The sequence below is a fragment of the Anolis carolinensis genome, chromosome 5 (genome assembly GCF_035594765.1).
Source record: "Anolis carolinensis isolate JA03-04 chromosome 5, rAnoCar3.1.pri, whole genome shotgun sequence".
Lineage (NCBI taxonomy): Eukaryota > Metazoa > Chordata > Lepidosauria > Squamata > Dactyloidae > Anolis > Anolis carolinensis.
The window spans coordinates 81,021,846-81,037,286 of record NC_085845.1 but is presented as its reverse complement, the minus strand read 5'-3'; the positions used below and the strand labels follow the sequence as shown (position 1 = coordinate 81,037,286).

The 15,441-nt window shown below is 36.6% G+C and overlaps 1 protein-coding gene across 2 annotated transcripts in view; it reads left to right on the top strand.

Annotated features, from left to right (window-relative positions):
- The window catches only part of ube2k (ubiquitin conjugating enzyme E2 K), a 44,482-nt gene that overhangs the window by 21,755 nt on the left and 7,286 nt on the right, over window positions 1-15,441 (top strand). Inside the window, exons 2-4 of one of the 2 annotated variants that reach the window (XM_008111618.3) lie at window positions 2,744-2,837; window positions 11,590-11,648; window positions 14,340-14,422. In XM_008111618.3, the coding sequence (XP_008109825.1) occupies window positions 2,744-2,837; window positions 11,590-11,648; window positions 14,340-14,422 (236 nt within the window). The remainder of the gene's footprint in view (window positions 1-2,743; window positions 2,838-11,589; window positions 11,649-14,339; window positions 14,423-15,441) is intronic. The other variant, XM_008111617.3, reaches the window with a different exon arrangement.

The following is a 15,441-nucleotide window of genomic DNA, read 5'->3' as shown; positions in this document are numbered from 1 at the left end:
TCCTGGAGGGTTTGTTTGGATGTTTCTTGAGAGAGTGTTTCTCAGCCAGCTTCTGACTTGGCTCTGCATTCCAAGCTGACCTCCAAAGAACTCCAGTTAGTTGGTATAGACTTACATCCTGATATACCTGCTATCCTGGACACTCCCTGGAACTTAACAAGCCTGCCTCTGTCTTGTAATATAAGAAAAGTCATAAGAAGAGAGCCAGACATACTGATGAGCTCAAGGATCATTAATTAGCCTCTCTTGTTCCAACTACTTTGGAGCATGCTTTGCAATCAGCTTGGACTGATGAAGGGCCATGGGCCAGGGATTCAGTGGAGATTTTGTGGAATCCGCACATCCTTCTCCAAGGCTTGATGATCAACTATGTATTTCTCTCCATAAATCTTTATGAATTGTATAAGTGAGAATTGGCTCTGCTTCAGAGAAAGAATAGTTGATTTCCATTCTGCTTACCATCAATTGTCTTTTTTCTGCTCCTGTTTGATTTTGTGGCTTAAGCCACCTCTGTGCCATGCCATTGATACTTACAGCCTGATTCTAGCCTAGATTTTCAGTTCCAAAGATGCGAAAACATACCTAGCTCCTTAAGCTGCTATTCGTAGGGTATGGCTTCCAAATGTTTAATAATTTTGGTTGCCCATCTCTTCCCATTGCAGACTTGATGTGAGATTTAGGGCTGATAATACTGTTAGGAGAATTCTATTTTCATGCGTGGCATGAGACTTTCACCTCCTGTGGTTAGTAACTTTATAGTCTCCCATTTGTGTGAATCACAGAGACTACAAATAATAAATACACATTACATACCTATAACTGTAGTTTTTCAGGTGCAGTTTTCAAGTGGTTATCTGGGAACGCGCACAACCCTGCTTATCCTCCCCATGTCTTTTGTTGCTCTTCCTTCGTTTCTTGGATGCTGGTGTTATAGCATCTTTGGAATTGAAAATTTAGGCTAGAAACAGGCTGTAAGAGGCTCATTCCCTTTATATGTACATAGTTCTCGGGAATTATGTAAGAACTTATAGCACTCTGAAGCCAGAGGGAAGGAAAAACAGGTGAGATTTGGAGCATCACTAGAATTGTGGATACATTCAGCCAACTCAGTAAAAAAAATGTCAGCCTTTCACCAAAGCATTAAGATTATGAGAACAGTAGATTATTACCAACATACTTACTTTTACATACTTTTTGCTAATTTTAAACCAAATTACATAGTTATTGGAAGACAACCTAAAGAATTAACTGATTGGATTGTTATATTTTTCCCATTCTTCAAATCATTCAAAATGACATCTTACACAAACTCCCTAAACTACATTTTTTTCTCAAAATAAACCTGCAGGATGTGTATAACAGGTCCATTGTCATTTGTCAGTTTTTATTGTTGAATGAGAATTTTCATCTTGATTTACTTGGCCACACTAGGAAGTTACATTTGGAACAGATGGTTTGCTGCTGTTTGGAGATGTTTGCAATTGTAGCAGTCAGTCAGTGGGAGAAATTGCATTAGACTGGTGGTCCTGGAACGTAACCCCCGCGATAAGTGAGGGAGCACTGTATTTACATTTTACACTTTCTTTAAAATGTGGAATTCTTATACAGGAAATGTCTGGTGAGACACTTAATTAAATGTAATCAACATAGTTTTAAATATGCTTCTCAGACCATTTTATAGAATAGCTTGTGTAAGGACCAATTCAGATATCTACCTTGGTAACTCCTTTTCCTCTGAAGCCTTTACAATCGCTGCTGTAACTGAAATAACACACACCTGCCTGTTTATCTTTGCTTCTACTTTTCTCCCCTTACTTTGTGATCTCTTTGTGTCTTAAATTGCAGTATAAACAATATAGGCAGAGGTTGTCCAAGTTAGTAAAATACTACACACTTTGATGCTGTATAATAATGGTAACCTACTATCAATACAGTGATATTCTTCAAATATTCATTCATGAAGAAATGATGGGGACTTAAAGATAGATAATAAACTGCCAAATAAATTGCCAAACCCATGTGCATATTACCACACTGCTTCCAGCTTTTTTTCTAATACTTTTCCGGTTTGCAGAAAAATAGGATTGTTCCTCAAACTCACAGTAGTAGAGAGTTGCAAGTAAATCTTTGGTTTGCTATCTTCCTTTTAAAAGTAACCTTTTCACACTCTTAATTGTCTTTGAGATTATAAGGATATAGAAAAATAGTAGAAGTGGGTAAATTTTATAGTGTGACAACTGAATATTCCAATATGCCTAGCAGAGATAGTTTAGTACTTCACACTGTCATGTATATTTGCTTGCTGACTATATTTTAAAAACTTGATAGGAACTACTGTATAGATTAAAATAGGATTTGAAACTACTTTGGAAGATCTTTACATTACGTGAAAGCTAATATTATATGGGATAAAAAAGTTATATCAACTGTTGATTGAACCTTGTTGAATGTTTAATTTTGTAGGTTGCATCTGGACTGTAAATGAAATGAAGTCATTTCTAATTTAAATATGAATATAGAAGTCCTGAACACAGGTTACTTAAATCCAGTTGAATTGAGTTGAGATTTAAGCAGTCTTAACCATGAGGCTATTGAAGCCCTAATCCACTTTTTAAAATGTTGCTGACTTCTAAGTTGAATCTCTATTCTAGCCTTTTTGGGAAATGGCTGTAAACTCTTAAGAGAAAACATAAACCAGTTTCTATTAGCAACTGATTGTAATTTTTCTGTTTTTATTTTTAAGACAAGCAAAAATCAGATTAAAGTAGATCTTGTAGATGAAAATTTTACAGAACTAAGAGGAGAAATAGCAGGACCTCCGGACACACCATATGAAGGCAAGTAATATTTTTGTATACGCCATAGAACATTTCATGCCATATTGCAGAAATATGAAGTTTGTAAGAAATGATATTGTAACTCATTTTGAAGATTATGACAATAAAATCTTAGAGATTTGCAGCTATACATTTTCATAACCATTTTCTGGTTTGTAAGATACGGTTGTTCAATATACCTTATGTGCATAATGTTTTTACACATGTTCTGGCATTTTTTTGAGAATTGATGATTAAACATCTATATGATTAATGCAGAACACAGATTGTATAAATTCCTTAAAAAATAATAGTTTTGGGGAAATCTAAGACTTTGGAATTATTGATAGAGACAATGACTGAAAATTTCCAGTTATCTGCTTTTCTAAATATTTGTTATTAGATAATGTACAGCATACAGAAATAAAGTGTATAAGCAACATCACTTCTAGATTAAATTTGTGAGGTTTCATTTTTGTATTGGAAATTCAATTGTTTGACAGGACATTTGGCTTCTGCGTGCCATTTCCTGTTTGAATACAGCATTACAACAAAATTTCAAACAGCTAGTGTTTATACATGGTTGTAATTTATCCTTCAGACCTTTATCTTTTCTATTGTAAAGCACTATATACAGTGAACACTGTAGAAATAATAATTAAAAATATCTCTTTAAATAGAGATAACCAAACCTTCATTTTATGAGCTACTGTAGAGAATAACTTCAAGGGTGCTTCTGCTTAAAATCACAATTTTGGTTTCTTCCTTTACCGAACAAGATGACCATTGCTATACAGTAGAGGGAGGGGCTGTGATCCACAAGGCTGTCTATCTCATAAGAGGTTGACATCTGGCCCATGGAAGCTTCACTTTGACACACACACTCCATCCTATTATGGATTACACATGAGTGGGAGGGGGCATGAAATTTCCGTTGTTATCACTACGATCAGATATTATCTACAACGATTCCCTATTGAAATGACATCTGACAATGCTGAAACATTTCACTCCATGCAGGAAATGGAGGACAGGAGCAAAGTTGGGCTCATGGTGAAAACAAAGCACTGGTATAAAACAATTTACAATACTCTTCAACCAGAGACTAGATAATATGGGGGTGGCTTTGCCCTCTGATGACCCCTTGCCTTGGAGAACTGCCAAGAGGAGAGAATTTGCCTCACTTTATATAGTTCTGCATCACAGCTACACAGTATATTCGCACATAGGATGGTTATGTTAAAGTTACAAGGAATGTGTACAATAAAAATAGTGATCTTATTTTCAGCCTCTTCCTTGTATTTCCACTATTTAAAATAATCATTTATCACTATTTTGTAGAGTTTCAGTACTGTTCCACATATGGATTCTGAATTTGCTCAGGATTTCATTCAGCAATTTTTTGTAGATAGTTTAGTTTTAGCAAGAGCTCAGCTGAATGTTCAGGGCATTACTTCTGTCTTCCTGCTTAGTTCTTTCTCAGCTGTCACACTGGGACTTGAGAAACATTTATTGGTGGCTAAAGAAAATATGTATAATTTTGTTTTCATAATGCCCTTTTTGCTGTTTATAAATCATCTCAATCTTTTCAATTCTACACTGCTGGCTTACATCCTTATATGTTGTCTTGGATAATATATCTTTGTAGCAGCCCTTTTAATACTAAAGATTTTTATGTATGCTTGCAAATGTGCTCTTTTTGTAGATGTTACTACATTGGACAATCATCATCTGTCTTTGGGAAAGCATAATCATATTGAATCCTTTAAGCATTGCTCTGCCCTGCCGGGTGGAATGGAACATTTCAAATTGGTAGTCTCTTGTAGGAGAAGGAATCTTCGATGACAGACTCAGAGCCACTAAGCTGCTTCACACCAGGAGTAGCTGACTGTTGCTTGTCCAGGTTCAGCCAGTCAGAGACAATGTGGTAGTCCCTTGAATACTATTGGCTCCTACAATGGTAGGGCCATAGACTTCAGTGTTGAGCTTGGTACCAAATGACCCAAACGGGCATCCTGGTTATACTGCCAGTCCTTGTCTCCAAACTGTTAGTGAAACATCCAGTTAGATTACCATCAAAATGTCACGAAACAGGTTTCTGCAATTCTTTTTTTTTAAAATGTCAGTGTAGTGTTCATCTGTCTCAAATCATAAAGCAGAGCCAGTGGATGCTCAATTGATCTTACCTGTTGGGTCTGACTGTGCAAAGTATTCTGTATCAGGAGGTGCTGATACTCCTTTTCCCACCCCATTTCACCAAATCTTACATGTATAAATCAGTTCTTCTTTGTGGTCTCTGTCACTTACGTAGGTGGTCATCTACACAGACTGGTTTCAGAATGTTGTAGAGCTGAGCATTTTGGCAGTAATTTCACTTAATAACTCAGCTCAGTCTTATTCCATCAGTTCTGTTCCAACTGCATCCACAGGAACATCAGAAGTAATAGAGGGCTTATTTTGAGGGTTTATTTTGCTGACTAGGTTACTTGCATCATTGATCTACATTACCAGGTGGTTAAAAAAACCCTTCTACTTGTGCTGTGACAATGTTTTAAACTTTTATGAAATGAGTGCTGTTTTTGGAAATCTATCATCTGACCACTTGGTTTCATTCATCAACATTACTCAGCACTATAGACTGGATAATGAAGTAGAAGCAGATGCTTCTTTGCTGCATGCTATACTATCTCCAGTGTTAGCATGATTGTACCATCTGCTTGGGTGAGTTGACGTGCCAGTTTTATCTCTATATGTGTATCGCAGAGACTGTTATGACAAATAGCTTGCTTACCTGAAACTGGTTATTCGAATAGTCTTTGTGAACTCACACAACCCACCCACTTCTCATAATCCTGCTCTTATTTTAGGAGCTTGTCATTATGACAGACTGGAAAATGAAGGAATTAAGTCAAACAGGCTATAATAGGAAGCTGAATGAACAGGGCTACTGTCACAGTAGTCTTGGCTGGTCTGCACTTGTACAAAGTGATCATATGTGTGAATTCACACATGACAATTCAGAGAACCAGATGTATAGGTGAGCAATCTATTCTTTTGTTGTCCCAGTCCTGCAGGGAAATTAGCCTTACCCCAGATAACTTACAAAGTTTTACTTAGATCTTGGTCCATCTTTGTTTTGCCACCATTATCTAGGTCACACCTAATACTCTGTAGTGTCTTGAGAATCCTATTTTCAAAGTGAATCAAACACAAAACTTCGATAGCATATCAATCTTTGTCACCATTATTTTGGGCATGTCTCGTCCTTACTGTTCCAGTGGATAATCATGGTCTTATATATATATGGAAAGAGACCCATTAAATGAAACCTATTACATCTTCTACTATTACTTACAATATGATTAAAGAAATATGGTCATTCTGATGTTGGCAGACCACAGCTGCCATTATTCATGATCATCAACTCTACTGAATAAGGTTGAAGAGAATTGCAGTTTAAATGCATCTGGAGAATCAAAATTTGCATATTACTGATATCAAGGCTAGTGAAGAAGCACTAACCTTGTTTTTTAATATAACTATTACCAGATAGTTAGTATAATAATTTAATGCAGAATGTATATTTAGGGGTATATACTACTTCTATGAGTCCACTATGTGGCCTTTCCTTCTGCCCTTAATGAGATGGATATTAACAAAATTCGTGGATGCTCATGTCCCATTATAATCAGTCACATAGTAAAAGGGCTAAATCAAAGTTTGATTTTGGGATTTTTTTGTGGGAGGAATATTTTCAGGGTATATATGGTGGAATCTGTGGATGCGGAGGAACGACTCTATGCTAAAAAGCGAGCAAATAATGTGATCATTTTATTATAAATATATCCAATCTTTTTATTTTATTATAATATGAAAATAGTGTTAAGAGATAAAATCAACCCACCACTAAAATACTAATTTACCATATGCATTTGTTTGTAATATATTGGATATTAAAGTTTGTGGCATTTGTGTTGTTACCTGCTGTTACGTCAACTTCGACTCATGGCAACCTCGTGAATAAGAGATCTCTGTATCATTCTATCGATAGGTCTACTCGGATCTATGATTGCAGCTATTCATTTGGAATGTGTTCTTTCCCTTTTCCTGCTGCCTTTTACTTCACCAAGCATGGGTGTCTTTTCTAGTCAGTCATGTCCTCTCATGATTTGGCCAACCTATGACAATCTCAGTTTTGTCATCTTGGCTTCTAGGGAGAGTTCAGTCTTGATTATCATTTAGGATCTATTTCTCTTTTCAGCAGTCCATAGTATCCGTAGAATTTTTCTCCTGCAACAAATTTGAAATGAGTTGATTTTCTATCAGCTTTTTTCACTGTCCAGCTTTCAAAACCACACATACAAATTGGAAAAGTGATGCCATGGACAATCCTAACTGTAGCATTCAGTGATATACATTATCTTTATATGTCAGGATCTTTTCTAGTTCCTTCAGATCTGCCCTTCCAAGTGTTCTTTTGATTGCTTAATTACACTCTCCATTCTCATTAATGACTGAGCCAAGGTGTGGAAAATGTTGAACAATCAGTGTCTTCAATATCTACATTAAAGTTACTAATATCTAATTGTAAATCTACCCTTGCATTTTCTTTCTTGACTTCCTGCAGTAATTTTCAAAGACTTTGCTATTTTTTGTTATTAATATGGTATCATCTACATATTTTATTGTTAATATTCCAATTTTCACATGTCCTTCTGTCAGGACCCAGGCTGCAGAGCACCAATAACCTTACACAGAGGCCAGAATCTATCTAATATCTTTATTAAAGAAATATATAAAGTCAATAAAAACAAGTGAAGAATATAGTTCAGAAGCAGACCTTTCAGATAAGGTCAAATATAGTCCAGAAATGTATTGTTCAATATAAGATATTAGAGTTCAAAGTTTTAATCCACTTGACCGAAACACACACTTTGCCAAGCAATAGTGTGGGGAAATAACAGAGTCTTTATAGTCCAATGAAGCTTGACAACAAGGCTGGAATTAAACTTGATTCTTGACTTGATCCAAGACTTAAAACGAGGCAAACATGAAGCATGAAACAAAGTCCGTGGCAAAACCGTGAGACAAGGCAAGACTTGAAACTTGATCCGGGAAGCAAGGAACTGGGATTACGAAGTCCACACACGATCTCTCTCCTCAAGCTGATCAATTGACTCCACAAAGTTTCCCTTGCGAAAAACACCTATATTGGGTCTCGTTTTCCCGCCAACAGAACTCTTTCCCTAGAGAACGAGAAGCGAAACCCAACTCTGTCCAGATGCATGACTCCTTAGAATTTCCCAAGGGAAGCAGACCTAATCAGCCATTTGTTTGGCAGCGATTCTCAGGCTTCTGCGATTAGCCTCCCTGACTCCCCTATCTTTGGTATAATTGTCCCTCCGGGAAAACGGGGGGGAGTTCTGCCCAAGGCCTGTTAGGCTGAATTCTTGAGGGCAAACGTCAACATCCTGCAGGTGAAGAGACTCCGGCTCTTGCTGAACCGGCGAAAATCCCATGTTTTCCTCTTCGTCTGCCACAATAGTACTAGGAACAGGACTACAAGGCCCATGAGTCATCACACCTTCCTCCATGTCTAATCCAGCTCTACATATGTGATCAACATACAAGTTAAACAGATAGCGAGATAAAACTCTTAACTTCTTATGATTAACAAGGTCTTGTTTTGATGTGTGATCAGTTTCCTCTTGAATTGTTGCACAGAAGCATTAAACCACTACTTCTACCCCTCTAATTGGAGCATAAACATGGATTATGGTTATAATAATAATAATAATAATAATAATAGACTTTATTTATATCCTGCCCCCTCTCCAAAAGGACTCGGGGTGGTTTACAACAAAATTACATCATAACACATACATAAGCAAAAGCAAAAAGACAGGACATAATATATAACTAACAATCATCAGCAGGGAAAATTGATTGGTTTTCCCTGAAGTCTTATTGACATGATTTGGTTAGATTTTGCATTATATCCTTAACTACATTTTCTACATTTCTCCTCATTATAAGTGCCACCCCATTTCTTCTTAGATTTTCATTTCCTGATTAAAACAGTAAAAAAAACACAGTCAAAATAGTGGCTTTGGTGGGATTACTATATTAACTACATTTTATTTAGGATTAAATTAGTTAAATCCAGTATTTAAATTATGTTAATTCTAAAATAAGTTTTAATTATAACCCATCAGAAATCATGAAGTTTAATTAACTTGAAGTAGCATAGATAGTGGTAGCAGAAGCATCAATTTAAAGGTTTATTATTCCAGTTGACTGAGGAAATTTTTGAAATGCTTCTGAAATACTCACAAAACCAACATTTCCGCTTAATTGCTTACAGACAAAGTAATTAACTAAGTTAGTCAGCTGCACAGGATAATTAGGAACGTCTTTGACTATACAAAATCATTTGCACTTGTGCAAATTTAGTAGCTTTGGTGGCAGATTTAGACAAAGTTTGAATCTTTTTTTTTCTTGGGTGGGCAGACTAATGTGATTATCCCACAAGACGCATTTTGCCCACCGTTGAAGTATATTCTGTTCTTATTTAAATTTCTGATCTTACAACACTACCTACTCTACAGGTTGGACAGAACAGGTTGCATTCTATAGATAAAATGAACGGTTTGTTCCTGACTGTAGTTTGCAAAACTGAATAACTGTTCAGTTACAGCTTCAGAACACTGAAGCCAGGCTGAAGTAAGCATTGTAGTTGTTCTCTAGAAGACAGTTGTAGCCTAGGAAGGATAATGAAATGTTTTTCATGAACCTTCAGAAAGCTCTGATTTGAATCCATTGTTGTTATTCCGAGCTTTCATTTGTAGTTGACATTATCTCTTCCAGAAGAAAGGGTGGTTAGAAATCCCAAGATTTTTGAATTAAGAAGTAAAATATTCATTTCAGGAATCCTAAACAAATGGATGAGATGTAAAAGAATAACATGTCATACATTGTTTGATATCAGTGAGATTCTTCATCCCTATATTTGGTCCAAACAATGTTGTACTGCTAACTAAAACATTTTATTTCCAAACTAAACACGTTAATAAGGTTTACTGTCTTTCTTCCAATGTATTTTAATGTATTTATAGAACTTCAATTTTTATCTTAAATGTTACAGCATTATATAGTACGTTTATTCCAAAGATTCAGTCTGGACTGAGCATCCCTATCCAGAATGGCCTGAAATATACTTGCCAGTGGAAACATCATTATATCTGCCACAATTAGTATATTTTTAAAAACCATATATTGGCTGACTTTTTAGTGACAGTATGTTAACAGCTCGTGTTCATCTTAGGTCTTTCCTCTTTAATTTTTAGCTAAACTGTTGTTCAGCAACAAAAATATTTTATGATCTGTTCCTAAATATCTATTACTAGTTTATTAATTAGTATGATTTTATGTTCATTTTGCATCATTATTATATGTACTGTTAGGAATCAAGAGTTTTCCCTCACTTTGCTCCTATATCCTTTTCAGAGCTTCTACTGAAATTATTGTATTTAATTCATTCCAGAATCTACTGAAACAGGGAAGGAGTACCCTTTCTGCCATAACCAGTTGTCATTGATTATCTTTCTGTCTTTGATGTTGTTTTCCTTTCTGATGAATGAAATAGTAATATTCCCAAATGTGGTTCTATACCAGATTCCTATAAAATCTTTGAACTTATTTGAAGTTTCTGAAAGAACTTTGGTACACTTATGAAAGTTTAGTTCAAGAGGAAGAACAGAATTTTTCCTTTCTCGGCCCCATTACCACTTCCGGTCCCCAACAACCATTGGCACCAACTCCACCCAGCTAACTCTCCAGCTGGCATTTTTAGCTGTAGTTTATGGGGGGGATAAGCAATGCTTGTTCCTCATTGCTCACTTTCTCTGTGGTGCTGATAAACAGCATGTTTGGGTGCAGACTTCTGGGTCTTTGAGAGATTATTTTCCCGAGACAGCACTAATTTGCATGCTGTTCCTCATGCAGTGTACACAACTGTTGCTATAGACAAAGGGGAATGGAAGTTGTACAAGTGGCAATAAGATTATCAGCAGGAACAGAAGAGGGACTGAGGGGTTTCATGCCATGGATAATCTTGGAAAATGATTCAATATCTTCACATTACTTTTCCTTCCCAAAATAAGTCAGATCTTTTCCTGTATCGATCCAAGGCAAGTCTGGCAGTTCTAGCTTATCTTTTCTAACTGCTATATTTTCTGTTTCAGTTATTAGCTGTGTGTATACGTGTATTATTTGTTTTTCTGCTAGAGTTTTGCTGTGTTGTCCAATATGGTGTAGTCTCGCAAGAGCTGGTACTTTGCTGGAATAGTAAAACCCATGAAGAGGTGCTTCTATGTGTCAGTTTGATCAGTAGGGAAAAAGGGTGCCATGGCAGAAAGAGAAGGATTCTCTGGGTACATAGTGCTTTACAAAGAATGAGAGGAAAGGTCTCTTACGTTAAAAGTAAAAAACTAAATATATTGCAAAGAAAAAAAATGGCTGCAGCATTAAATATTCTGGCAAAATATTATTAGTACAATATTGATATTTACAGTCACTACCAAATCATTTTTGCACATAAAAGCATAAGTTAAAAGCCTTGCTATTAGAAACTTCTTCTCGAAATTACATTAACTTCTACTTATTTTTCCAAGACAAAATTTAAAATGCCGCATTATTAAGTTACCTGAAGATAACGTTCTGAAAAGAAAACTGCTGTTACAGGTTATGTTGTTTGTGTTTTGGACCTTTGTAGGAGGAAGATACCAACTAGAAATAAAAATTCCGGAAACGTATCCATTTAATCCCCCCAAGGTATGTGACCGTAATTTTTGTGAAGACTTCCCTGGATTGTTTTTATAGACGTTTTGTTAATGCATTGTTTGCCTACCAAACAGAGCTTTATATAAATAAGAGAACAATTATTAATGTGTTGTCGAAGGCTTTCATGGCCAGGATCACAGGGTTGTTGTGAGTTTTTTGGGCTGTGTGGCCATGTTCCAGAAGCATTCTCTCCTGACGTTTCGCCCACATCTATGGCAGGCATCCTCAGAGGCTGTGAGGTATGGAGAAAACTAAGCAAAGAGGTTAATATATATCTGTGGAAAGTCTAGGGTGAGAGAGGTCAGTGTGAATGTTGTGTAGTTAATCACTTTAATTAGCATTGAAAAGCTTATCTGCTGTCTTCTTCCTGCCTCTGGGGCATCCTTTGTTTAGAGTCGTTAACTGCCCTTGGTTGATTCATGTCTGGAAATCCTCTGTTTTCAGAGTATTGCTTTTTATTTACTGTTCTGATTTTTGAGTTTTTTAATACTGGTAGCCAGATTTTGTTCATTTTCATGGTTTCTTCCTTTCTGTTGAAGTTGTCCATATGCTTGTGGATTTCAATGGCTTCTCTGTGTAGTCTGACATGATAGTTGTTAGAATGGTCCAGCATTTTTGTGTTCTCAAATAGTATTCTGTGTCCAGGCTGGTTTATCAAATGCTCTGCTATGGCTGATTTCTCTGGTTGAATTAGTCTGCAGTGCCTTTCATGTTCTTTGACTCTTGTTTGGGCGCTGCGTTTGGTGGTCCCTATGTAGACTTGTCCACAGCTGCATGGTATCTGGTAGACTCCTGCAGAAGAGAGAGGATCCCTCTTGGGCTCTACAGGCCAATGGATACTCCGCCACAGACATCAGAAGAGCTGCAAGGCCAAGAACAAGCCATGAGAGTCAAGACAAAGATCCACCCAGAGGAAAGGTGTTCTTACCATACATCAAGGGAACTACTGACCGCATAGGGAAGCTGATGAAGAAGCACAACCTACAAACTATCTACAGACCCACGAAGAAAATCCAACAAATGCTACGGTCAGCGAAGGACAAGAGGGATCCTCTCTCTTCTGCAGGAGTCTACCGGATACCATGCAGCTGTGGACAAGTCTACATAGGGACCACCAAACGCAGCGCCCAAACAAGAGTCAAAGAACATGAAAGGCACTGCAGACTAATTCAACCAGAGAAATCAGCCATAGCAGAGCATTTGATGAACCAGCCTGGACACAGAATACTATTTGAGAACACAGAGGCAGGAAGAAGACAGCAGATAAGCTTTTCAATGCTAATTAAAGTGATTAACTACACAACATTCACACTGACCTCTCTCACCCTAGACTTTCCACAGATATATATTAACCTCTTTGCTTAGTTTTCTCCATACCTCACAGCCTCTGAGGATGCCTGCCATAGATGTGGGCGAAACGTCAGGAGAGAATGCTTCTGGAACATGGCCACACAGCCCGAAAGACATACAACAACCCTGAACAATTATTAATTTGTAATTAGTTTCTGTTAGTGGTCCCTGGTCACAAAAAGACATATAGGCAAAGCATGACGGACTTCTGTATTTGAAGAAATCTCTTTGAAAGATTTCCCCCTCTGTACTGGTTGATGACCAACATGGGAGCTGTTATATTTATAAATGGGTCAAATTTTAATTAGAATGTTCATTTTATCTTTGGCATATATTAGTAGAAATGTTTAGGGCAAGGATGAATAACTTTTCAGATGGTGTTGGATTGTAGTGCCCATCCATACAAGTCAGCATAGCTGAAAGCAATTAGATTTAGAGAGCCTTGCTTTGCTCTGATTTAGAGATATATTTTCGTTGTAGATGTAAACTGCATATTTTTGGCAGTTTCTAGAACTGGAACTAATCATTCCTGAAGTAGGTAAAAGTTGCTGGTTTTCTATGATGACTGATATGAATGAGCAAGTAGCAGAGAAAATGTCATTTCTGACTGATATTTTTCCAGGAGATCAGTGGTGGAACACATACTCTGCATCCAGAACGTGCCAGGTTCTGTTCCTGGTATCTCCAGCTGGTTTGTAGAGCATTATTTGTAAAACCCTGGAAAGCTGCTACCTGTCAGTGAAGACCTTAGTGAGCCAACGATCTAACTTGGTTTAAGGCAGTTTTATATATTTGTATCTTAAGGTGATGTCTGGACCATAATTTCTGATTACACTATGTAACAAAATTTGAAAAAATATGTTTCTGGTTTGAAAGTGTTATTCCTGTTTAATTGTGCAGTGTGTACTTTGAAAGTAGTTGTTATACTCCAGAAAGATAGTTTTTGTGGCTGCCACAAACTGTGGAATTAGTTGAGATTCAGTGAGATATTCATTGAAAAACTATAGCAAAACGTGCTGCAGGATGTCCTGCAAAAAGAAAGTTTTTGCAATTTAATAAACTTTTCCCAAGTTTTTATGATAGAACCAATTAGGAAATGATATTTATAGCCTAGAAACAAAAATTGTGTTACATAATGTTACAAATGAGGGTCATTTGAGAATATATTCTCTGCAGAAGAGAATCCCAATTTCTGTAGATGACTAGATATTGGTTCAAGACACAAATCTAAACGGGCAAACATTTTAAAGTCAGAGAAATATTAGCAGTCTCCCATATTTTGTATCTAGGCTTTTGCAGCTATTTTATATTCATTTCTCTTTTGTGTTCTAGGTGCGGTTTATCACCAAAATATGGCATCCTAATATTAGCTCAGTCACTGGGGCTATATGTTTGGATATTTTAAAAGATCAATGGTAAGGTTCTGCATAAAATTTTAGAAAATATAATTGGATTGCTATATACTTGGATTGGTGATGGTTTCTCAGGTTTTGGTAGCCATTATTGACAATGTTTGGGGAGATCCTTTATTTCCTACTTCATTTTTAATGGAAAATAGATCAGAAGTTCATTAGCTGTAAGTTCCATTGAATTATTTGAAGAGAAAATCTGAACTGGGTTTCTAAGGCCCCATCTACACTGTCATATGATGCAGTTACATAATGCAATTGAACTGCATTGAACTGCATTATGTGGTAGTGTAGACTCCTATAATGCAGGTCAATGCAGTTCAATTGCATTATGAAACTGCATCATATGGCAGTGTAGATAGTACCTAAATGAAACCAAACAATATTTCAAGATATTAGAATGTCTAGATGTTCCTTCCTGTACTTTCTAGTTTTCATTAACCATTGTTTGCCATGACATTTGAATGTACAAGCTATGGTCAGTGCTTACCTACAGACAATGGCTTTTGTATTTCAAGGTGGTTGCAGATTGTAGTTTTAAGTTGCCATTAAAAGCAGTTTGCTTATCCATAACTGATTCTCCTGGTGATCAGCTCTCTATGTCGGTCTCCCTGAGCTTGTGCAAAATGTTTGGAAGATAATAGTGCTGAGTGGGGTTTTTTAGTACTAGTTTCACTTCTTCCTCTGTGTATGTCAGTGTTATTCCTTCCATTCTCTAGATGCTGCAGAGGAACAGTCCACAATCACATGGGTTTTAGGATATTATGTGGTCTGTGTAATTTGCCAGAACGCTATAGATACTGAGCATATGTTGAATCTTGTCCATGGAATGGATGTCAAGGAGGAGAACATAAGCAATATGATGAGTGTTTATTGTTGCCATTATTTTAGTTAGGCTATATATATGGATTATATCATATAGGTTGTACTATATGAAAAAGAATGAATAAAGGATCCAGTGTTACTGTGCATAACTCTCTAGTTTACCTAGCTGATATGGTATTGACAAGAACATTTTTTTCTTC